Source organism: Ursus americanus, chromosome 16 (assembly GCF_024610735.1).
Source record: "Ursus americanus isolate L20-20 chromosome 16, mUrsAme1.1.p, whole genome shotgun sequence".
Taxonomy (NCBI): Eukaryota; Metazoa; Chordata; class Mammalia; order Carnivora; family Ursidae; genus Ursus; species Ursus americanus.
Genome location: NC_142142.1, coordinates 63,371,951 through 63,396,582, shown reverse-complemented (window position 1 = coordinate 63,396,582; position 24,632 = coordinate 63,371,951). Strand labels below are relative to the sequence as shown.

At 45.2% G+C, this 24,632-nt stretch overlaps 1 protein-coding gene across 6 annotated transcripts in view; it reads left to right on the top strand.

Moving 5' to 3' along the window:
- Positions 1 to 24,632, top strand: part of YAP1 (Yes1 associated transcriptional regulator) — a 114,226-nt gene that overhangs the window by 67,276 nt on the left and 22,318 nt on the right. For 2 of the 6 annotated variants that reach the window (XM_087868496.1, XM_087868497.1), the window contains exon 4: positions 9,994 to 10,113. The exons of 2 other annotated variants lie outside the window; for them this stretch is intronic. In XM_087868496.1, the coding sequence (XP_087724622.1) occupies positions 9,994 to 10,113 (120 nt within the window). The remainder of the gene's footprint in view (positions 1 to 9,993; positions 10,114 to 24,632) is intronic. 2 more of the 6 variants (XM_045797596.2, XM_087868498.1) reach the window with 1 other exon arrangement.

Sequence of the window (24,632 nt, the reverse complement as noted above, 5' to 3'; positions counted from 1 at the left end):
TTGAAAAAATAAATCAAAAATAATAAAAATAAATATAAAAAAACAGTGGAGGCGAGGAGGACACAGGCTGCAAGTGGGAGCAATGGGGCTGTATGTGGGGGTGAAAATGCGTGACACTGCGTGGGACTGGACAGACGGACTGAGTGAGGCGTGCAGCTGGGAGGATCGACACTGAGTGGATTGCTGCATCAACAGCATGATGGAATCCTCTTACCACAGAGCAGGGACCTGATGCCGTGGGAGAGGCAGTGATCAGCGGGCAAAGTCCTTCTGGGGAAGTGGTATCCCCCTGGAGGGGATGCGGAGGCCTGCAGAGAGAGTGGGGGACACTGTGTGCTGAGGGCTGGGAGTGAGGGTGGCTGCGAGCTCAGGACCGAGGCAGCAGCCTGTACTGCCTGCCTGTCTAGGGCCGTCAGTAACCCCGGAATGATTCGAGGACTTCCGCTGTGGGCCTCAGGGAGGCCTGAGTCAGAGAGCCCCGGCCTCGGAGGAAGCGAGGCCAGATGACGTTGCCGCGTTGAATGTGGTCGGCGATGAAGACCGGTTTGGAGGCCGCTGCTAAAACCGAGTCCTGAAGTGTGAAAGTCTGCCTTAGTTCTGTTTGAGGAGCAGATGCAATTGTCGTTGAAAGGGAAATCCACTCAGAATATGGGGACGTATTTTGTGAAGTGTCTGTGTCTAGTTGGTGGAGGAGAACGACCTGAGTTGACCTTGTTGAGAGGCATTCAAGTGTGGGAGTCCCTCTGTGTGGACACGGCTGCAGCTGTGGGGTTTCTTGAAAGTTGTCAGTGAAGGTTGGTTGTGCTTGTAGCGCAGCCCTCAAGACCACGGGTTCGGGAGAGCTGGAGTCCCCAGTCCGCTGCCTGCTAGCTTGGGCAGCTTTTCTGTGCCTGAGAGTAACAGTAGCCACTCCGTGGGTCTGTGAAGTGAGTTAGGAGACGCTCACGGAGAACTTAGAATACCTTGCGTATAGGAAGAGCGCTCTGCGGTTCATCGTAGACGCAAGAGACCACGGTTCCAAAACTCAGATTGGTCCGTGTTAGAACCTTTCAGAGGTCGCGGCATCTTTTCCAGCTGCTGCTCCCGCGTTGGAAGGAGATGACTTCCTGATAGTTCTGTGTTTGCACCACTCATCGGTGTGTGTTTAGTGAACTTGCAGTGTCCTGGGTGATGACATTATTCCTGAATCGTGGGGCTGGTGAGAGGGAGGGTTAGGGCTAGGGTTAGGGTTGTGGGGTAGTTTATCAAGATGTTCTTGTTTGGTGAGACGTTGCAAATGTGAGCCATCACTAATGCAGAAGGTCCCGAGGCAAGAGCAGGACGTTGGTGTGGAGTCACCTTCTGTGTTATGACATGGGGTACTTTATTTGTTTTTAAAGTATTGCAGGAAGTTGCACTCCTGTGGTACATGAGTTATCATTCCACCGGTAGTAGTAAATGCTACCGAAACATTTTATTTTCCCCAAGGGTACGTAACTTTCGTTTATGAATTACTTTAATGGTAGCCTACCACTCTTCTTCCGCTTATCCCAATTTAAATTTCTCCTCTTCAGGGCACCTGCCTGGCTCAGTTGGTAGAGCCCCCCGTTGGGTGGTAGAAGTTACTTTAAAGAAAATTTCTCACCCTCTTTATATGTCATTAAAATGCTGACCTCTGAAGGAGGCTTCCCGCTGAGCAGGGAGCCGGATGTGGGGCTCAAGCCCAGGACCCTGGGATCATGACCTGAGCCGAAGGCAGATGCTTAATGGCTGAGCCACCCAGGCGCCTTAATCTCCTTTTCCTTCCCAGAACACTTTGGTGTGGTGGTGAGCCTTGAAAAACTCCCACACCTGTGCCTTGTCTGAGTGCCTGTGTTCAGTGTGTGTGAACATGACTTAGCACAAAAATGTTTATGGACCGCTCTGACTTGCTTAGAGGTTGCCCCTGAGCTTAGAGAATTGTTCTTACCCTTGAGGATTGGGAATCCCCTTTATGTGTTAGCTGTTCGGCACTGCACTGGTTGTGAAATGATGAAAGTTTCTGGCAGCCATGCACCGCTGCCCCTCTGCCCCCGCACACGGTCCCTTTGCTGTGTCCCTGCCTGGGACGCTCCTGCCAGATCACCACAGGCTTCAGCTTGCGCTGTGTTGGACTCTCAGCCCGGAGGTTGCTTCCTCTGTGCAGCCCCTCTTGGTCCACAGGCTTGTTGGCCTTCATGTTGCTCTATTTCTTTTGCTCCCTGCACTCACCAGCCAGCCCTGTACTTGACATATCTGTGTGTTTTCCTGGTTAAAACAGGAGTGCCATCAAACAGGGACTGTTTTGCTTGTTGCTTACTATGCATCTCAGAACCTAGAATCATGGCCGACTGTAGTAGGACCTCGGTACAGATTTACCAAAGAAAAGAGTTTGCGGTATCCCTGTGCCTTCCCTTTAAGGCGTGCCAGATGATGGAGAGGCTGAGCTTACATGAAAAGGAAAATTCAGAACATTTTATTTCACTAGCTAAATAAAGGGTTTTAACTGAATTTCTTGTCCATTAGTTTCAGCCAATGTTTACTCCCCTCTTTCTGGGTCATGGGCACTCTGCTAGACAGTAAAATAGAAAAATGCACAGTGTACACAAAAATAAATACTCTGTGTCCAGGCATTTCACAGCCTAGCCTAGAAGGAAACACACGTAACCAAATTGTACTGTATGACAAGAGTTCTTCATTTGAATTGAGAAAGTCAAGAGTTTCTAGTGACATCTTTCCTCCAGGGCCCTACTCTTCACTTTCATGTTGTCATTAGCGGACAAAAAAATTGTGGTGTACTTCTCCTTCATAGTTGCTTGAGCCATCCAGGGTTGTTGTGTGTGTGTGTGTGTGTGTTTGTTTACAGGAGAAAAAGCATCACTCTTACTACGACTTGCTTCATCCTGATGGATGCAAGCCATTCACAGCATCTCTAGCAGACCTCCTTGCGTGCCGTTCTCAGACACACAGCGCTTGAGAGTGCGGTCTGTGAACTGCCCATGGTACATAATAGTGAATACTTGTACTTGTGTATAAGCTGGACGTAGGCAAGAGGGAGTTCTGTGCCAGCTCACAAATTCTGAGTAGTTATTTAAGTCGGTGGTTCTCCCAGTGTGTCCCCAGGCCAGCAGCATCAGCGTCGTGTGGGCACTCCCAGGCCAGCCCCTCACTTTCTCATCAGAAATTCTAAGGGTGGGGCTCAGCAACATGTGTTTTAACAAACCCTCCAGGTGATTTGGTCACAAATTTTAAATCATCTTATGTAAATAACATTTTGCTACTTGTATTTTACTTCATTTTATATTATCCATATTGAAGAAATTATATTTATAACACATTCAGTCAGAATATAAATTGAACTCAAAGGCATTCTAAATTTATTTTGATTTATCCCTGTGGTCTTCTCTTAACGTGGGAAGCCCAGATTTCCCCTTGGACTTAGGACCTTACTCCGTTCTAAGGCTAGCCCGAACACATTTGAGTCAAACTTTTAGTAGCCCGTGTGACCTCATGACTCAGGAAATCTATCCCTCTTGTTTTCTGTGCTTTTCATGATTATTCAACAGTTGACGTATTAACTTAGCATAATGACTTAGAATCCTGCATTAAGTATCAAGTCACTGAATTTCTTCTAAGGTCCGTTTAACTAAAAATTCTTGTTTTGTGTGTATAAAGCCCGGATCTGGTTTGTTTGTTTAGGTTTAGTTTTTCAGTTTGTTTTTCAAATAGGCTTCACACCAGCGTGGGGCCCCGCACAGGGCTTGAACCCACAACCTGAGCTGAGACCAGGAGTCAGGCGCTCAACCGGCTGAGCCACCCATACGCCCCTGGGTCTGTATTGTTTTAGTTCACATTTAACGTTGAAGATTTGCTTCCAATTTCAGTTTTCTTTTTCTACTGCTAAGGATTCGATTGTGGTCCGATGATATTTAAAGGTCATCTTTCCTCATCTGCTCCTTTGCCTTTGGTCAGTAGCTTTCTTTTTATGTAAAGGAAACATCCTATTTTGAACCTCTCTTTCCATATAACATTATAGTTACCCAGCGTTTTAAATGAAAAATACACACGAATATAGAAAGCATTGTTTTCTTTTCTGTTTGGCATATTAATTTGAGTGCTTATAAAATTGTATGATAATTCTGTCTCATCAGTACCTCATTTAATTCTTTATGTATAGAAATATGTGTGAAAACCAGCACCTTTCACTCCGTAGTTAGCAGTCGGCCTGTTCTCTTTGTGCCTTCATGTTTGGAATTAGTGCCTTCACAGCTCTGGTTTTGATGGTTATGGTGTGTAAGAAAGGTATTAGTGAAAAGTTTCCTGAATTTCATTTTTGAAGTCTACTGCTTTTAGTGAAATACTAAATACTTAATGATTTATATATAACAAATACTTGATATTATAGGATTACATATGATAAATACTTAACGACTTAAACTTGTGTATAAAGGGATAAAGTCACTATTTTCACTTTGCAAATTTAATGTATGGAAACACTTCCCTGAGTTTTGGGGAATATGTTGATATGTTTGGGAAGCAGCGTATTGCAGGCTTAACAGCAGAAGCTGTCACGTCAGAGACCCGGGTTCACATCTTTACCTTGAGCAGGTTTCCTGTCTCCCCGGATGGATGACGTCTCTGGACGTCCCTGTGTTTCATCATCCATATGACAGAGATGAGAATGGTGCCTGGCACACAAGGCCATCATGTGGGTTGAATGTGGGCCGTGTCATCGGCGTGCGGTGGCTGTGATGGAGCCGTGGTGGCGGGGGTGGCCCCGCCATAGCTGCTCCCAGGGACTGTGTGCTGTACTGTTCCTTAGAGCAGACACACGAGTTAGGGACCCCTCTGATATCTGACACTGGGAGCAGGGATCCATGAACTCTCATGTGTTTACTCTGGGGGGCTTCTCAGAGACTGTTTTGTACAGACTGACGGTTTATGGCAATGCTGCACTGATAGGCCTGTCAACGCCATTTTTCCAATAGCGTTCGCTCACATTGTCTCTCTGTGTCACATTGTGGCAATTCTTTTTTTTTTTTTTTTTTTTAAAGATTTATTTATTTGACAGAGAGAGACAGCCAGCGAGAGAGGGAACACAAGCAGGGAGAGTGGGAGAGGGAGAAGCAGGCTCCTAGCGGAGGAGCCTGATGTGGGGCTCGATCCCATAACACCGGGATCACGCCCTGAGCCGAAGGCAGACGCTTAACCGCTGTGCCACCCAGGCGCCCCACATTGTGGCAATTCTTGTCATAGTCCTGACTTTTTCATCACTGTTCTTGTTATGGTGATCTGTGATCCGTGATCTTTGATGTTTCGGGATGCCATGAGCCGTGTACGTGTAAGGCGGTGAGCTTAATAAATGCTGTGTGTGTGGCGACTGTCCCGCTGAGGGCCAGTCCCCATCGCCCACCTCCCCTCCCGCCTTCCTCCTGAGACACAGCAATATTGACGGCAGGCCAGTGAGTGGTCAAGCGAAAGGAAGAGTCGCAAGTCTGTCCCTTGAAGCCAAAGGCTAGAAAATGATGAAGCCACCAGAGTGAGGAAGGCATGTCGAAGCCAAGACAGGCTGATGCTGGGGCTCTTGTGCCAAACAGTCAAGTTGTGAATGTGAAAGAAAGTTCTTGAAGGAAATGAAAGGTGCTACTCCCGTGAGCACACAAATGAAAAAGCAAAACATCCTTATTGCTGAGGGGGAGAAAGTTTCAGTCATCTGGATAGAAGATCAAACCAATCACCACATTCCTGTAAACCAAAACCTGTCCAGAGCAAGGCCCTGGCCTCTTCAGTTCTCTGGAGGCTGAGGGGGGTGTGGAGAGCTGCAGAAGAAGAGCCGGGAGCTGGGGGAAGTTGGTTTGTGAGGGCTAAGGAACATGGATGTGTGGATCCAGAAGACCCAGCTGAGATCACCGCACATTTTCAACATAGACAACACAGCCTTCTATGGGAAGAGGACGCCGTCTAGGACTTCCATAGCTGGAGAGGAGAAGTCAGTGCCTGGCTGACGGGCTGACTCTCTGCGTAGGGGCTAATGCAGCTGGAGACTTTCAGTTGCAGCCCCTGCCATTGGCCACTCCGAAAGTTCCTGGGGCCTTTACACATTGTGCTCCGTCGACTCTGCCCGTGCTCTAGAAATGGAAGAGCAAAGCCTGGGTGAGCGCACAACTGCTGACACCTTGGTTTACTGAGTGTTTCCAGTGCACTGTTGAGACCTACTGCTCAGAATAAAAGGATTTCTTTCAAAGTATTACTGCTCATGGACAGTGCACCCGGGCACCCCAGAGCTCTGATGCAGACGGACAGTGGGATGAATCTTGTTCTCATGCCGGCAGCCCATGGAGCCAGGAGTTGTTTCGACTTTCAGGTCTTACTGTGTAAGAAATACATTTCACTAGGCTATGGCTGCCATAGATGGTGATTCTCTGATGGATCCGGGCAAAGTAAACTGAAAACCTTCTGGAAAGGATTGCCCACTCTAGATGCCAATAAGAATATCGTGATTCATGGGAGGAGGTCAAAATACCAACACGAAAAAGGGTTTCACAGCAGTGGATTCCCACCCTCAGGGACGACTGTGAGGGGTTCGGGACCTCAGTGGGGGAAGTTGCTGCAGACAGGTGGAAACAGCAAGAGAGCCGGGTCAGAGGTGGAGCCTGAAGACGGGGCTGATCTGCTGCGATCTCATGATCGAACCTGAACCGATGAGGACGTGCCTCTCACGGGTGAGCACAGACAGTGGTTTCTTGGGATGGAATCTACTGGTGAAGGTGCTGTGAAGGTTGAGATGACAACAAAGGACTTGGAATATTACGTCAGCTTGTTGATAAAGCAGCAGAGGGTTTGAGAGGACGGACTCCAGTTTTGAAAGAAGTTCTGCTGTGGGTAAAATGCTGTCAAACAGCCTCTTGTGCTACAGAGAAATCGTTGCTGACGGGGAGAGTGGATCAGGGCAGCAAACTGCATGTTGTCTGGCCTTGAGACCTTGCCACGGCCACCCCAGCCTCCAGCAGCCACCACCCTGACCGTCGGCAGCCCTCGGCACCCAGGCAGGACCCTCATCCAGCAAAGGGATGAGGACTCACTGCAAGCTCAGATAATGGTATTTTTTAGCAATAAACCTTTCAAATTATTATTTTTTTAAACCTAATGCTAATTCACACTTAATAGGGTAGTGTAAACCTAACTTTTAAATGCACTGGGAAACCAAAACCTTCATTTGACTCTCTTTATTCTCATGATCTGGAACGGAACCCACAACATCTCAGAGCTTTGCCTGTGCAGTAAGATGTATGAAGCCGTTAAAAGGATAAAGAGCTATGTGTTGTGTCAAGAAGAGATGCCCATAATCTATTAAGTGAATAAAGCAAGAATGGGGCAGGTGGAGCATGACATCAGTGAGTACACAGCTGCTACGGAGACATAGGCACAGGAGAGGAACCCAGAACTTAGCACAAAACTGAAATTGTTGAGCCTTTGCCCTTGGGAGTAGGTCACAAAAAACTTATACTTTTTCCATTCTGCATTTCTGTAATTTTTAACATTTTAAAAAAAAGAACTGTGAAAATGCATGCATTTATGGACAAAAAGCTTAAGGAACAAAGGCACTGGGTTTAATAACATGTCATTTATTATTCTGTTTATAAATATGTGAATTGAAAATAATATATGTACTACTTGATTTTAAGCTCATTTATAGAAAGTTCAAACTGCATCAAGGCAGGACCTTCATTGTTTCTTCAGGTATTTATTGAGCAGCTCGTCAGACACTGCTCGCCTGTGCGTGCAAACACGAGTGAGCGTCTCGCCAGCAGGAAGACACACGTGTGCACGGGTCAAACAGAAGACTCAGAGAAGGCTGCTTCGAAGAGCTGACCTCTGAGCTGTCCTGCAGGGTGAATACGAGTTTTTAAGGGGCGGGGTCAAAGGACGTCTGTGGAAGAGCAGCAGCCACAAAGAGATGGCCTGGTTTTGTGAGAAGTTGAGGGGACGGGATCGGGTGTGTGAAGAACACCTGTTAAGAAGTGAGTCCAGTCTTCATTTTCCTTTTGATGCTTGAGAGGAAAGGAACTGCTTTTACAAGTAATAAGTTACATGGAAGAGTTGATGAGACAGTATTTGAAGAAGAAAACCCCGGTTGCTGTTTGGTAGAGGACGCTGGGATGAGGAGAGGTGATGAGAAGTCAGGCACCAAGGAAGGGAGCTCTGTGGTGGCTGAGAAAAGGGAGCTGTGACTCGTGACGGCTGAGCTCTTAGAGATGCCCCGGAGCAGAGGGGTCACAGAGAAAGAACATGACTGTCATCTGTAGGACAGGCTGGTTGCATTGCGTGCAGGGCGCTGCTCTGGGTTCTGACGCAGTCGGCCAAGGTGGACAGCAGTGCCAGTGAAAACGGCAGGTTTGGAGGCTGTAATGGGATGTGCTGGTATTGTCGATGGAGGTGTTCAGAGCCATCCTACACCTGCTGTTGACTGTTGGTCATCAGGGGGTCTCAGGCACTTAGAATGTCACTTTTGCATTGAGCCGGCTTCCCAATTAAAGGTCGTTCGCAAGCACTCGTCTTCAGTTACGGAGGTCCTGTTTTCCTGGTAGTGAAACAGCCCAAGTGACAGTGAATGCTACCGAGAAAAGGGGTTCCATCTGTAGGTGTTAAACAAGTTTGCTTCCCACTCACCTGTTAGTGAATATGGGGCCCCTGTGGCAAATTCCAGCTCTGGCTGTGGTTAGCTTTCACTGTGGACAGAAGTGCACAAGAAGGACGGCAGGAGGGGCTTCCCCAGGGCCTCTCGGAGTACGGAGCTCTCCAATGTCACCATTTTATCCCCATCACAGCAGACCTCTGACAGTGGGGTAGTAGTGAATTGGTCAGTTTCCAAACAAAGGAAACTGGTCTGGAATGAGGGTGGCTTTGGGTCCCGTGGGCCTTTGTGAGTGTTTTCTTTAAGCAGAGTTACTCAGCATCCCTCACAAGTTAGGCTTGCGTTGCCAGTTTACGAATGAGGAACGCAGTCCGGTTTTGCACAGGCAGCCCCCTCAGTGCCTGGTCTTGGAGGGGAGGTGGCTGAGAAGGAACAGCAGCTCGGGGACCTGGCTGCTGGGTCTCAGGTGCGATGTCAGACCATATGGAGCCCATGTGTCAGTGTCCTCGTTGGAATGGAGGGACGGCCACTGTGTGGGCCGTGAGGTGGTTGTGAGGATTACATGACCTGTCGGACATAGTCTGCTTTGGGCAGTGTCCGGCATCCAGGAGGTCCTCGGTCCTTCCGTCCGTCCTATCTCGTAGGTGTCGTTCCCATGCTCTGTAGCCTTGAAGTTGTCTCTCTCCTCGTTCTTCCTGAGAAGTGGGCCTTGCACAGCTGCAGTGCTCACCCCGCCCTCTGCCCAGCCCGTGACGGACTTAGCGCTGAGCCCCCACCCCCACTTCCTAGCGGCTTCTGGGCTACCTAAAAATAAGCTTTTTCTGGAATGGAGTTTTCTCTGTGGTCGTTTTCTTGGTGAGAGCCAGGCACATAAATCATGGAAATAAACGGAGCTTGGCAGACTTAGCCAAAGTGTGCTTTACATGAACAGAATGTGCACAACACTTCACGTGTTCTGAAGACACTTGGTGTCCTCGTCGTTGAAGAGCCTTGATGTCTGTCGGAAAGCACGGTCCCTAAGCTCACTGGATGGGGCGTCCCTGAGCCCTGGCACTGAGTGCGCCATGTTAACAGTGGTGATAATTATTTGGGTCATGACTTCCGAAAGGACTTTTCACGACTCTTTTTTTTTTTCCTATCCATGTCTCTGGGGATATGGATTTTATTAATTAGTAGTTTCTTTTATGAAGTAGAGAAGAATCAGGTATATAGGTTTACTTTTCTTCTCTGAACACATGTTTAATTCTGTTTTAATACATTGTTTTGTCAAGACCTGTTTTCTTTATAAATTAGCACCCTTCCCACTTTTTTTAGCTGCACCAAATAAAAACCGACTGTGATTGTTTTTTCTGTATTTATAGGTCCTCTTCCTGATGGATGGGAACAAGGCATGACTCAGGATGGAGAGATATACTATATAAACCATAAGAACAAGACCACCTCTTGGCTAGACCCAAGGCTTGACCCTCGTTTTGGTAAAGGTTCATCTCAAAACCTTTTTAGATACTTTTGATAACTGTGTGCGTGTGTGTGTGTGTGTGTGTGTGTGTGTGTGTGTGTGTGAGAGAGAGAGAGAGAGAGAGAGAGAGACTTTGGGAAGATTGACTGAAACAGAATCGCATTGCTTTATAGTATTAAAAAAATGACTGCCCACCCAGCTTTTCCAGGATGCTTTTTATACCTCATTTTATACCTTTCCGTCTACACTTGAGAGAGAAATTCAGACGTAAATCAGCTTTGTAGTTTGGACTCCTCGGGGTAGGATTGGGGAATGTTGTAGAGGCTTACTAACGGGAGTTGAGGCTCGCGGTTCCTTTCACATTTGGGAGACATCGTGATTTTGCTTAAAATGGTCCTTCTGGCCGCAGTCATCCTCAGGGCGCCAGGCTGCCGTGAAACCTGGGGTGCCAGCTCTTGTCTGTGACCCCGCATCTGCTTCTGCTCGACCTCAGAGAGCAGCGAGCACTGTCCTGTGCTGGGCGGTGTCGTGCTTGCTGTCCTCAGTTGGGAGGGGCTGGGGGGGGGCCGTCGCCCTTGAGATAGACCAGGGAACGCATTTCTCCCTTCTCTCCTCACTCTGGCTTGCCTTTTTTTTTTTTTTTTTTTTTTTTTTAAGGAAAGGTCCTTCGTTTTTTTTATTTAGGAAACAAAAAGCAAAGCTATTTTCCCCTCCAAATTGCATGACTAAGTCACCATTTGCACAAAAGAATGTTCTCCCCACAAATGCACACATTTTGGTAAAATCGTGTGCAAGCTCTGTAGTGCTTTTTATACATATTTTTTCACTCTTCTCAGTTTCTTCAGTTGGGTTTCTGAGATATTCTTCCAAAGCCATGGAAAAATGAATCTGAAAAGGAGCACAGCGTTGTGGTTTTGAAGTCTTCATCTTGGACTGGATGCAGCTAAATGAAAACAGTGTGCACATCACTGAGTAGGTCAGACAGAGGGGACGGGGAACCTTTGAAGCTTCACAGGGGTTGACCTCACAACAACTGTGAGGCCCTTACGGGAAAGAGGAATTAACTCTGTGAATGCCTTCCAAACACAGCCCTGGGGGACAAAAGAGAAAGGAGAACTCTGACCAGCCGTGATTGGGTAAAAGAACTGTGAACAGTTCTGCTATGTGTATATGTTACCTTTATGAAACTCCAACGTGTGGGTTTGCCCCTGGACAGCTGTGGACAGACGGAACCCCCTGTTCAAGTGAAGTCACAGGCGGGGTCAGGGCAGAGACCATCATTTTGACAGATGTCCGGTTTGGCTTAAATGCTAGCCTTTTGAGCTTTCAGATCTGTTTGGGTGTTAAAAAAGTAATGTGGCATGTTAATAATTTGCAACTTTGGATTTTACTTAATACTTGAATAAGCCCTTGGGGTTGAAATAGGAAACCAAGTGAGGTAGAGAACTTAATAAATGCTGCCATTCGTATGGACTGGAGCGACAGCCACCATGTTTCCTTAAATCATCTTTAGTGAAGTGGATCAGCTTGTCTGCATTTTGGAAATTTTTAAAAAATCATCTATGGTTTTTTTCCCCAACATAAGGTTATGAAAGATGATGATTAACTCTTAGCTAACTGCAGAAATCAGGAATTGGAACAAAGTTGTTTTGTTTTTTTGTGTAAGTACTTTCAGTTAAAATAGTGAAATAAAACAACTTGGCTGGGATCCTCAGTAGATGCATTAATTACACACACGGCTTAGTCTTTTGTTTCAAATGAGAAAAAGTACTGAAAGAAAAGAAATTCCCCCGCCCTCCCTTTAGCACGTGTGTACACGCAAACATACAATTAGGCGTGCCAAAAAAAAGTTTCATAAAATTCTCTTACCGCCTTTAGTTTCCCTTTTTGGGCCCACTGTGTATGTGTGTTCCAGACAGCTTTGATAACATGCCAGGGCTTTTTATTTTGTGGCCCGACTTTTAATCTGTTCCAGACCTTTTCAGTCCGAGAGCTCGAGTATGACTGGGTGGGGGCAGGAAAGGAGAGAGCGTGGGCTTCTCTGATCGGGAGTGACAGCAAAGAGAGACAAGCTGCTAGCTGCTGAATTTGAAGGAGCTTTCCTTGAAATCTCATGTTCTGTGGTGGACTGTGTTTTATCTCTGCCAAAAAACTATAAACTGGCCTCTCTCTGACCCTCTGAGCTGTGCAGACACAAACAAACGGTAGGTTATTTTCATGGTGGCGAGCTTTGCTCTCCTGTATTTCCCAAATCTGTATTAAAGTATTTACCCATGTTTAGCTTAGGTCACGTTGACTGACGTCTCTTGACATTTTGAAATGAAAGATATAGCTCTGTGGAAGCTTGCTGTTTCCACTCCCCTCTTTCAGACACCAGCCTCTCCCATTTCTGTATAAGATGCTTTAGATTAATTATATTTAGAATAATTCATCCGTCCTTCGCATCCTGCATAAAGCTGGTAAACTGTCCATACAATTTCAAGGAATTAAAGAACAGTGTGTTGTGGATTGGTTTTCTTTTATCTGATTTTCTTGTTTAGCATTTAAAAAACTATGTAGTTTTGATACTTATTTTAGAGAGTTTATTAGTAATTTATAAGAAATCATGACGTGCCATCCAGTGGCATTAAGGATTCCCTGCTGTTTATTGGCTTTGAGAAAAGGAGGGCTTTTGTTTGTTTTTAAGAAATCCTTTTAGGGATGTTTTGATCCTAGATTAAAGAAAATTGGTGCTTGAGTGTTATGTAGGTCATTAAAGTCATATAAACACCCTTTGTTTTCCCCTGGAGATTTTATATCGTAAACATAAGGAGTCTGACGTTTCCTTGTATGTTGTAGAAATACTGTTTTATGTAGTAGTCCTATGAATAATTTCTGGTAAAAGCCCTAATGAAAACACCCCAAAAAATAATTTCTGTTCTTTAGAATGGGAGATCTCCAAAACACGAATCATCAGAGAACTGCTCGTTTAGGTCTGTTACTGTCCTCACTGCATGGGGAAGGGCACACTAAACCATGCTCGGCAGTCCGTGTTCTGGCGATGAGTGCTGGTGCCACTGACCACTGGTAAAAGAGACGGAATAAAGTCATGTTTGGTGCAGTGAGATACTGGGACCAGAGATTTGGGCTGAAAAACACATCTTTTGAGTTTTAAAGGATATAATGAACAATCTAGGGTGGCAAAAACACAGTGTCCTCTCACTGCTAGCGGTTGTGCACACAGATGCTCTGCGCGTGGAGATGTCCCAGGTCGTTGGAGCCCAAGGTTTCCCAAAACGTGTGTGTGTGTGTGTGCATGCATGTGACAGAGAGAGAAAATTTCCTAAAATAATAAGATTACAAGAATAAAAAATACATATTTATTAAGTCCCAAAGCCAAAAGTTGTTCACATCTTTCTTAATCAAAGTTAAATGTTTTGAGTCAATACTTAGAGGTCTTAACAAATTTTAGTTTTTTAGATATTCGTTAACCTTTTCCTTCCAACTCCAGATATTCTTGGTAGCTGTTATAAGTGAAGTTGTATTCAAGTCTGGATGAAAACCTACCCAGTGACCAGCTGCATGCCTAAGTCTGCTCTAGGAGAGCTGGGGAGATACCCTGAAGGCCACGGGCGCTGAGCATGTGTCCCGCTCGCGGAGTCCTGGTTGGAGGGGGGTAGCATCCAGTCGTTTGAATCTTATTGAACCAGGTCTCTTGATAATCATGCATTCAAAAAATAGTCTTTTTTTTTTTTTCCTTACCCTGTTTTAAATTTTTCCTGGTGATCCTAAATTTCAAGTATTTGGTTGTGGACTGTATTACTAAGGACAGGATACTTGGGATAGAGAGGAAAGAGTAGTTTGTTGTGTTTAGGTAAGAAGGGCTGTTGCTGATGACAAGTTTAACAGATAAATCTCACAAAATTTGGCCTTGGAAAGAAATTTGTAATTCCTCTAACCAACGTTTTCCAAGTGTAGCTGGGTGGTGAGAAGTATTGTGACACTGGGGGACGTTGAATACCTGTGGCCCTTGCCCCCGGGACGCCACAGAGCCACTCAGCCACTGTGGACTCCCCACACCACCAGTGGAGGTGGTGTTAAAGCAACGGAAGAGCTGGGGGCGGAAGGGAGGAGGGCTCTAAGTAGGAGTCCATCTGAGGTCCAGGGAAGCTGTGATCTCTCCAAGTTGATATAGGTAAATGACGGAACTAGAGTCAGACCTAGAACTTTTTGGAAATTTAGGTTTCATGCAGGGAATCTTCTGGAAGCACCCCTAATTCATTCAACACTGATACATGGAGATACATGGAGGTTTCGGAGGGAAAATGACAGTGTAAGTTAATGCAGTGACTTGTATTATATTGTGACTCACCTTGAGGAAATGACCCAAAGGGAATGAGTTTCCATTGACAGAAGAGAATTGTAAAGCCTTCTACGTGAATTATCATGCCTTGTCTCTATCAGTTCTTAAGAGATTGTCTTCCTCAGTTTTGACCTTTCCCTAGACTATGAGCTTGGCAGTTCATTCTATTTAAGGAATGCTCCAATGGCCAGAAACTATGTGTCCCTTTATTACCTAGAAATTGACTTCCCTTCAAATTCGTGAATATGGTTCAGTCCCAGAAGTGTTCTCCTGGAGACACCACAGGTATTCGTGCACTAGGTGTTCTGGGATCTGAACCAGTTCACTCCCCTCCTCTGGATGCCCTTCATTTCACTAGTGCCTCTTTAATTCACAGTACAGTGTTTCCTGTGGACATTATCCACTGAGAAAGGCCGTTGTGGCATTGCTCTCACCTGGCGTTTTATATGCCTTCCAAAAACCCTTTTGTCCAATCTACAGAAGTTACCTGGCAGCCTGTTTTCTGTGTAGTAGTTACTACATAATGTACTGAGTTCAAATGCAGTGTGATAGAGAAAATTTTACCTGCTCAGTTGGGAATCAAGAGAACGGAGTTTTTTTCTGATAATCACAATCTAACCGACTCGTTCAGAAGAATACCTGGCTCCTCCTCTCTCTCTCTCTCTCTCTCTCTCTAAGATTTTATTTATTATTTGAAAGAGAGAGAGAGTGAGTGAGAGAGAGCATGATGAGCAGAGGGAGAGGGAGAAGCCGACTCCCTGCCGAGCAAGGAGCCCGCTACCTGGGGCTTGATCCCAGGACTGCGAGATCGTGACCTGAGCCGAAGGCAAATGCTTCACCGACTGAGCCACCCAGCTGCCCCCTGACTTCTCTCGACTTAGATGTGATTAAATTATCCTGGATGCTTTTTTGAGAATGACTTCTAGTCCTTAATTTAATGCAATATGCTGGATTACGGTTCATCAGCGACCGCTGTGGACCTGGCTCTTATGGGTTTGAGCACACTGAGGTCTCAGACGTCTGTGGACTCTGTTGCATCATTCAGGGTTAGCTTTTGGTCCTCTGGTCACTGCTGGGAATTACTTTCGAAGAGGAGACAGATCTTTCAACCTTTAATCTAAAGATAAGCCTTATCACATGGTGAGTGTGCCCGGCAAACCAATCTGATGGTGGTGGAGGGGGGGGGTCTGTGCTATGCGGACTTGGTAAGTTTTGTCTCTTGGAAGCATGGAGGAGTTTTAAAAGGCTTCTGTGAGCAGGATTTGGCTTTATTGCCTGAAGGATGGTGCATTTTTGGTATGCTTTGTTTCTAAAATTTTAGATTCCCCATAAAGCTGCCCTGATGGAAAGCAAAAGCCTGCTAGGCGCAGACGTGAGGCACGGGGACGTGAAGCACGCGTCCCGGCCGCGTGCACCACAGTGTTAAACAGGCATTTACGGAAGTGAATATTTTAATGCATAAGATTATGGAATGTCAAAATTAGTTCGGTACTGGAGGTTTGCAGTCCCACTTGTGCTTGTGTGGTGTTTGTCTCGTCTTGTTTTCAATGTTCGTTCAGGAGGGTGGGGCCAAGATAGTTTGTCAGTCACGGTAAGCAATTTGCAGGACTAACAGGACTGACGACTCGTTAGTGCACTTGTCTGTATCTGGTGACGGCTCAGTGGTGCGAGTGATTACAAAGTTGAAGGAATATGATTTTTTATGTAAGTTACTCATATTTAAAACTTAGGATCACCAAAGTCACTGAACAATAATTTAAGTTAATGGTTTATTTATGGTACTGAAGCGCCTAACATCAAACACCAAAACCAAACAAAAAACAGTAACAAAAAAACCTTAATTAGCTTTTAAAAGAAAACTGCTTCAAGTTACGTGTTACCAACTCTGCGTTGATAGCAAGTCTCCTATAAGATGTGCTGGTGAAGAAAGCCGTTGTTGACGCCACGTTCTGTGCCTACCCAGAGATTCCGATGCAAGAAACGGATTGTAGACTTCCCAAGGGAAAAGTCAGATGGATTTCTGCGGAAATAAATCAGAACGACTTAGAAGGAGAGTGGTGCCTATTCTTTGTTTGGTTTTATCCTCACTTTGTTCTGCTACCCTGGTTGCTGAGGTCATTTTATAGCTCATTCTGGACTTGCTTCAACTTGGAGAGTGTCCTGTGCGTTACTGACAGCATCCTGCTAAGCAGGGAGAGAAACTGTTTCAGATTGACTTTCGACCTGTGTTTGAGTGCCAGTTATGTGCCAAGCATACTGGTAGCCACTGGGGGGGGGGGTTGTAGGCTACTACATAAATCATGACCAGACGTGTTAGGTACAGTGAGGGATGGATGACAAGCAAGGTGCTCTGGAAGGGAATAATGTGGGGCGAAGCTGGCCAGTCAGGGAGGGCTGTTCCGAAGAGGGACATTGAGGCACGAGAATAACCCTGTCAAGCAAGCTCTAGACTAGAAGGTCCAAGTTTGTACTTACCAGCCAAAACTAAGGTATGCGTGGTCTTCTAAACTATAAATTCCCCTAGAAAAAGAGCATTAATAGTAGTAAGTTACATGTAATTGGAAATAAAGTTATTAATGGAACGGTGTAGTCATTAATGACTTCAGGATGGCAGGTATGTTTCAAAATATAATTCCCCTTCTCTTGTAACCAATAGTCTCATTATGTGAACTTTCTCTCCAAACGAGACTTTAGACTTTATTTCTGTAGTAGAGGGGGCAAACATGGGTATACTCTGGAGACAGAGAGAACTGAAAGCTAGTTAGCACACTTTCTCCCTTTTCTTCTCACCTCATTTAGCAATGCCTGTGTCCTGCCCCAAACTGCTTAATGACGTGATAAGGAGAAAATGTGCTGTTGGGTTTTTTGTAAGCTCCATCCACAATTGCATTTTGAAAAATGCCATTATAATAAATTTTCATGCTAGTCTTTTTGATACGTGTTCGAAAGAAGTTGAATGGACCTAAGTAATGATGTTCGATGTCAATATTTTAACAGTTTAAGGATTTAAAAACTTCAGCCCAATTATGGGGGTTTGTGGGTTGGTACTTGGGAAAGGAGAGAAGTGCAGTCTGTGGGAAGGGGGCGTTTCTATGCCTGGGACAAGACCTAGAGTAGGGGCTTAGAGGAGGCCTGCTGCTACCACCTCAAGCAGAGCAAAGCCCTGGCATGGTCCCGCGTGATGTCGCATCAGATGGCTGAAATCAAGGGAAGACCGTAAGTGTTGGCCAGAATGTGGACCAGTTGGAACCCTCATACACTGCTGCTGGGATCCAGAAACAATGCAGCCACTTTGGAAAGCAGTTTGGCAGACCCTCAGAAAGTTAGACACACAGTCAGCTTAGGACCTGGCAGCCCCACTCGCAGGCATGCGTGTAAAGGACGCCGAAATCGTGCGTCCACACGAAAACCTGTACGTGAGTGTTCATAGCGGCCTTACAACAGTCCTTGTCCATCAGCTGACGAGCACAGCGCGCTGTGCTCGTATCCTGCCATGTACTTGGCAGTAGAAAGGAAGGGAGTGTTGACACACACTAACCGTAGTTGGATCTCGGACGCACACTGGCTGACACGAGACCGTCACAGAAGGCCACGTGTGCTTTTGTTCCGCGCATGTGTTCTGCTGGGATAGGCAAGTCCGTAGGTCAGAAAACAGATCAGTGGCCTCCAGGAGCTGGGGGAGGGGGTACTGCAGAGGGTACGAGGGTTCATTTGGTGATGAAAATGTTCTGAAATCGGTGATGGCTACACAAGTTTGTGAATCTATAAATGTTAAAAGGGTGAAATATCTCAGTAAAACTTGCTATTTTTTTAAGGTTTTATTTTTAAGTAATGTTTACACCCAGTGTGGAGTCTAGACCCACACCCGCAGACCGGAGAGTGGCGTGGTCCGCCCCAGGAAAACTTATTTTTTAAAAAATCATTCCTGGCACAGCACTGTCCTTTAGGTCCAGAGCTCAGTGGAGTGCTGGAAAACATCTTTTGCATATTGATGATGAAAAGATTCGGGAGGGGGGGGCTGGCTGGCTCTAAAGGTGGCACATGCAAGCTGGTCTCAGGTGGTGAGTTCAAGCCCCACCTGAGAATAAAATCTTTTAAATCTCTTAAGAAAGAAAGAAAAAGATTCATGGGATGGCTCAGTCGTTAAGCGTCTGCCTTCGGCTCAGGTCATGATCCCAGGGTCCTGGGATCGAGCCCAGCATCGGGCTCCCTGATCAGCAGGAAGCCTGCATCTCCCTCCCCACCCCCCTGCCCGCTGGTGTTCCCTCTATGTCCAATAAATAAATAAATAAAGTCTTTAAAAAAAAATTCAGTCATTAGATTAGGACCCTGTTTTTTTTTACCTTTTGTAAGAGGCAGATTCTCAGAGTGAATCAAAAAGTAATTTTCACTGAAAAAACCATTTTATATTTAAATGCATAAATTATTATGCCAATTAGTAGCAATTTTTTGTAGATGTGGATTCCAGTCCCCTAGGTCATGTAGTGAACACTTAGCTAGCAGTGGGTGTTTTGTGTTTTGCTTTTAGTTTTCAGATTGAGAGATTTGCCTATTTGTTTGTGTTTTTAGAAAAGCATTCATTTCTTTTAACAAGTTTACTATTTTATACTCTTGAGCATCCCTGAAGTATGTGCAAAACCTAAAATTTGTTTCTGAATTGACATAGCCACGCCGATATGTAAGCATGCAGTGTCGAGTAGAGACGCGCCTTCTTGGATTGTAGGGGACTTGGTGCCAGTTAGTGTTTTAAAAGTTCAAACACTGATTCTCATTTTAAATTCATGCTTAATGAGGTTGCTAGGATTGACTTTATTATCCCCAGGTTTATGGTTGACTACCAGATCTGTAACACTTTGTAATATTCCAAGGTTGAGGTTATGTTATGGAACTCTAAAAACTTTCTGAAGCTTGAGAATGCAGATGTTGAGAAGGAGGTCTGGGAGGAGACCCGTCCGTGGGGATGACGCCCTGTTTTACGGAGACAGTGGGCTTTCAGTAATTGTTTAGTCGATAGCTTGCTATCATAAAGCTGACAGGACAGATTTGTTAAGTAAAACTTGAAAGTTACTATTTCACAGTCCAGGCAGCACAGACTCCGGATTTGAAAATAATAGCTTTTAAATAAATTGTGTCATGTTTTAAGGATTTTTTTCTCTTTTCCTTCTAGAAATATTATTAAAACTGGAGAAGTTGGTCATGGAGGGAAGAGCTGGGTACTGCTGGTCTCTCCTTTTCTAGTTGCCCTGCCCCCTGTTCCCGGGAAACAAAGCCTGTTTTGTTTCCCCGCCTGCTTGTGAGGTCTCTGCTTCCCTGCTGCACGCCGCGTGGGTGCGGGCTCCGCGCTTTGTTGAAATGCTGGAGACGCTCAGAAGGTGAAGAACGGGCTGCTTGGGGAGGGGCATGAGCCTCAGCCACAGGAGATGAGCAAGGTTGTGTGAGTTGGGCATTTACATAAGCTCTTCGTGGGGAGAGCGCGCAGCACTGCCCGTATCCATAGGAAACCGCGGTCAGGTCAACACAACGAACAGGAGACTATTTGTGGTGCAGATTTTGTGCAGACTTCTGTTTAATTCTGCAGAGTTGGTTTTTCTTCATCTCTTGCTATCCTGTTTCTCTCTTTCTGTGGTTTTGAACAGTTAAGTAAGCTTAGATCTGAAAAAGACCCTACCAACCAATTCATGATGCCTTTAGTGGTGGTCACTGTCAGGAATGATCACTGCTTCTGGTATTTAATTCTGGGAAGCGTTTGGGAAGTAGAGGATATTTGCCTCTTCACTTTCATGCAGTTATGTTGTCCAGTTAGTTTTCACAAAAAATATACATATTTATATTAACTTCTAAATGTTCTATTACTGAATAAAAATCCAGTGTGGAAAGCTCGGAAGCTTTTCACGTGTTTCTTAACAGATGAAATATGTAACGTTCTATAATGTCTTTTGCAGTTCATCAAGTTTCATATTCCAGCACTCCTCAACTTAATAACGGACCGTTTCCTAGCAGTTTCTTTTTAAAATTAATTTATGTTATTGCTTGGGACTGAAAACATATTTTCCCCAATAGCTGTTGGTTCTAGGTGGCAATTTATGAGGTGTTCACTGCGTGTGATGGATTCTCAGATCAGCCCCCCAGTTCAGATCGAACTCATACTGTCGAAACTGACCCAGCACGATGGGTGAGACATGTGCGAGGGGAAGTGCAGCGAGTGTGCAGTGGAGTGCCAGGAACGTGTTTGTGCAGAGGAGGAGGATGCCTCCCGGCTGACTGGACACTTCATCTCCACTACCCGTTTTTTTCCATTTAGATTTTATTGGAAAGATAGATAAGCATATCTCTGTGAATTGTAGCATGCTTAGAAATGCAAGTGGCCTGGTAAAGTGGGAGAAGGCGGAGGGCAAAATGATTTTCTGTAAGAGCAGGAATGTTAAAGTTTAGAAAGAATTACTCTGGAGAAGGGAGCAAGGTAACATTTATGGCACATCTCCTGTTGTCCAGGCTAAAATGGGTGCTTCACATATATTAATCTCCACAGTGTCCGCAAAAGGGACGTAGGACTGCCCGTGAAGACAGTCTGAAGAAGCTGACTATTAGATGGGTTACTGATTCTGGTCGTGGTTGGTTTGACTGTAAAGACCGTGGTGATGCCTGTCGGTTGTGCATCTTGTGTTGGTGGCAAGTAGGTGTGAGCAGTTGTATTAAATGAGGCTGTGGATGGGTGCCTGGCCGATCTTAGCTCGTAAAATTTTTGGCTTTTTTTCCTATCTATTCCCTTACAAAATACTAAACTACAAACCGTGATTATGAAAGTTTAAGCCATTTATTCTTTGTAAAGACAAATGATAAGTAAATGACTTTCATGGGTCCTTCTAAGAGACTAATAAGGCTTTCCAACAATATGGGACAGCAAGTCCTGTTTTGACGTCCCTTCTCTGCTCTGCCAAACAAAATACTAAAAGCAGATAACCAAAAAGACATAACTGAGGTCATAACTCTTAAAAAACAATCTCTGTGGATCAGAAAATAAAACCCACATACTACAGTGAGCAAGGGCAGGCAGAGCTAGGGGCCTGCCAGATTTAGGGTCCTCCGCTCCTGAGGATATCAGGAACTCAGAGTGTTAGGAACGAGGGAGATAAGAGAAACAGGCTGTGGTGCCAAAGCAAGGATCTGACTATGTGTCAAGTCACAAATTTCAGGAATCGGTGCACAGACCTTGTTCTTTTAACCACAGTGCCCAATAAAATAGTTAGCTTCAAAAAACATACATGTGGTTTGCCTTATTGGGTACTAACACATATCATTAATGTTGTGATTAAAACTGTGGTACCTAGTATAAGGTGAACAGAACAGAACAGAAAATCCAGGAACAACAACATACAGCAGTTTAGTCTGTGATGAAGATGTTTCTGGGGAAAGGATATACTTTACAGAAGTCTTAGTGGGACTAACAGGAACAAAAAGATAAAATTTGATTCATTCACGCCACATTCCAGGATAAATTCCAAATGGATTGGATTGAATTGCCAAGTAAGTATATTAAAAGGAAGCATATAGTTTTTGAATTAAAAAGTTGATGAATTCCTTTGCCATCTGGGCATGGGGAAACCATACAGCTCAAATTTCAAAAAGATTGATAAATTTGCTTAAAAAATAACTTACGTGTAAAAAAAAGAAAAAGCGAACTAAAGAGACAGATGTTAAGCAGGGAAATTATTTTTGGCTTCTGTATGGCCACAGTTGTCCACCCCTAGTCTGTAAAGATGGTCTCAAGTAGAGAATGTAAAGACTAATAACCCCATTGGAAAAGATAGGAACACAATTGATGTAAAAAATACACATGGCCCTTAAAATAGGGAAATTGTTCAAACTTTGGTGATAAAAAAATAGCAAAGTGAAGTCACACAGACCATTTCTCATCTTTCAGATTGGCAAAAAATTCAAAAGTTTGGCAAGGATTTGAGAGGGAAAAAAGCCTCCTGTATACATTACGGGGGGGGGGGGGGATGCAAGAAGTGCAGCCGCGGCGGTGTAAGGGAAGAAGGGGGGAGGTTTGGCGACACTACTTGTTTTTAACCATTAACTAAGTGGTCTCTCCCCATTAGGACTCTGACCCAAGATACAGTAGCAAAAAGACAAAATAATGTGTGTATGAGCTTGTTCTGAAATAGTGAAAACCAAATAGAAAATTGGTGAAATGGAATCCTAATTACCTATTTTTAAGAGAAAATGAGAGGAAACCTCTATGTTCTGCTTTGGAGTGATCCCAAGGATGTGTTACCAAGTAAGAGCGGGGGGCAGAGGAGTGAAGCCGTCATAGCGTGGGTGCCACCGCAGAGCTAAGAGGTCTGCCTGTGTCTGCTTGGTGTTTTAAAAAATGCACAGGACACTGGGGACTGTTGGGGGGCTGGTGGGTCGAAGTAAAGCGAGTCTGCAAGTCCTGAAGCGCGGTGTCACAAGCGAACCGTGATTGTGAGTTGGTGGCTGAGTCGCCTGGAGAGGAATTCCTTCAGGCGATTTAACCACAGCGATTTGAGGTATGCACCCAGTGAAACATCTTAAGGACCAACAATAATAAAGAAACCAGAAACTTTCTGATCATCATTTTGCTGAGCGTAAGTTCACTCATGTTATTTGAAATAACTGCATACGTTTAGAGGGATAATGCATATTAATGTTATTAGAGCCGCACTTCTCGGCAGGAGAGAGAAAATACTTACAAGATCAGAGAAGCCAAGTAAAAACCCTGAGTGATCCATACTGAGATAATTTATGGGTGACATGCTGTAATGTTTGCTTGACAGTAATCCAGGAGACAGTGGGTGGGGATAAAGGTGAAACAGGATTAATTGTCTCTGTTTATTGATTGGAAAGCTGCATGAGAAGCATGTGAGGGTTTATCTCACGTCTGTATTTTTCCTACTTCTCTGTATGTTTAGGGAAATTATTTTGAAACTTTAAAAGATGTTGGAAGCATAGCAGCTAGTGTACTAAGTAGCTCATGACTTAAGTGGAAATCATAGCAGAAACTACAGATACTTGGAAGAGAACAGTCATGAATTACACTTTCAAAATGTAGGGTACTCGGGAAAACCATTAGGTAAAGGTGAATTTATGGATTTTAAATGCTCCAAGAAAAAATTTGAACTAAGTAAATTCAAGTCAAGAAGTTAGAAAAAGGGGGCGCCTGGCTGGCTCAGTCGTTAAGCGTCTGCCTTCCGCTCAGGGTGTGATCCCGGAGTTCTGGGATCGAGTCCCACGTCAGGCTCTTCCGCTGGGAGCCTGCTTCTTCCTCTCCCACTCCCCCTGCTTGTGTTCCCTCTCTCGCTGGCTGTCTCTGTCAAATAAATAAATAAAATCTTTAAAAAAAAAAAAAAAAGTTAGAAAAAGAGGGGCGCCTGGATGGCTCATTCGTTAAGCATCTGCCTTGGGCTCAGTTCATGGTCCTGGTGTCCTGGGATCAAGCCCCGCATGGGGCTCCCTGCTCGGCAGGAAGCCTGCTTCTTCCTCTCCCACTCCCCCTGCTTCTGTTCCCTGTCTCACTGTGTCTTTCTCTCTGTCAAATAAATAAATAGAATCTTTATTTTTAAAAAAAGAGATTTAAAAAAAAAGTTAGAAAAAGAAACCCCAAAGTCTGGAGGGAAAAGGCAGGCGCAGGAAGTAGGACACGGTGGTGACTGGCCTCCGTGCACTTCAGCGAGGGGCCTGGGAGGCGGACTGAGTGAAGGAGCAGAAGTGGTCTTGCGGTAACGTCCTCGGTTCTGTGTCACTGTGGTGCTGGCATCATGGCAGAGTTGGCCAGTCTTCAGTGACACTGGTGGTAGGGTTTCTCTGTTAGCACATCTCACATAGTGAAACTTATGCCTCCACGAGCACTCTGTGTTTCTAGCACCAGCTCTGTGCCAGACGCTGTGCCAGGCCCTGAGGACACACACGTGACCAGGATCCTCTGCCCGGCCCGGTGGCGGTGGCGTGAGGGAAGGGGTGCTTACCGTGCATCGTGGGCTCTGGGAAAGACTGGGCCTTCTGCCCCTGTGCCCTTGGCCTTGACCAGGTGGCCTTTGTGGGGCAGCAGGGGACATGTGAGAAACCCTCACAAGGAGTTGGGCATGTGCCTGGGACCCCATAAGTCACAGGGGTTTGGTAATGAGCATCGTGAGAGAGACCAGTGTGTCCTTTTCCTTTCTTCTCACGTCCTGGTGTCA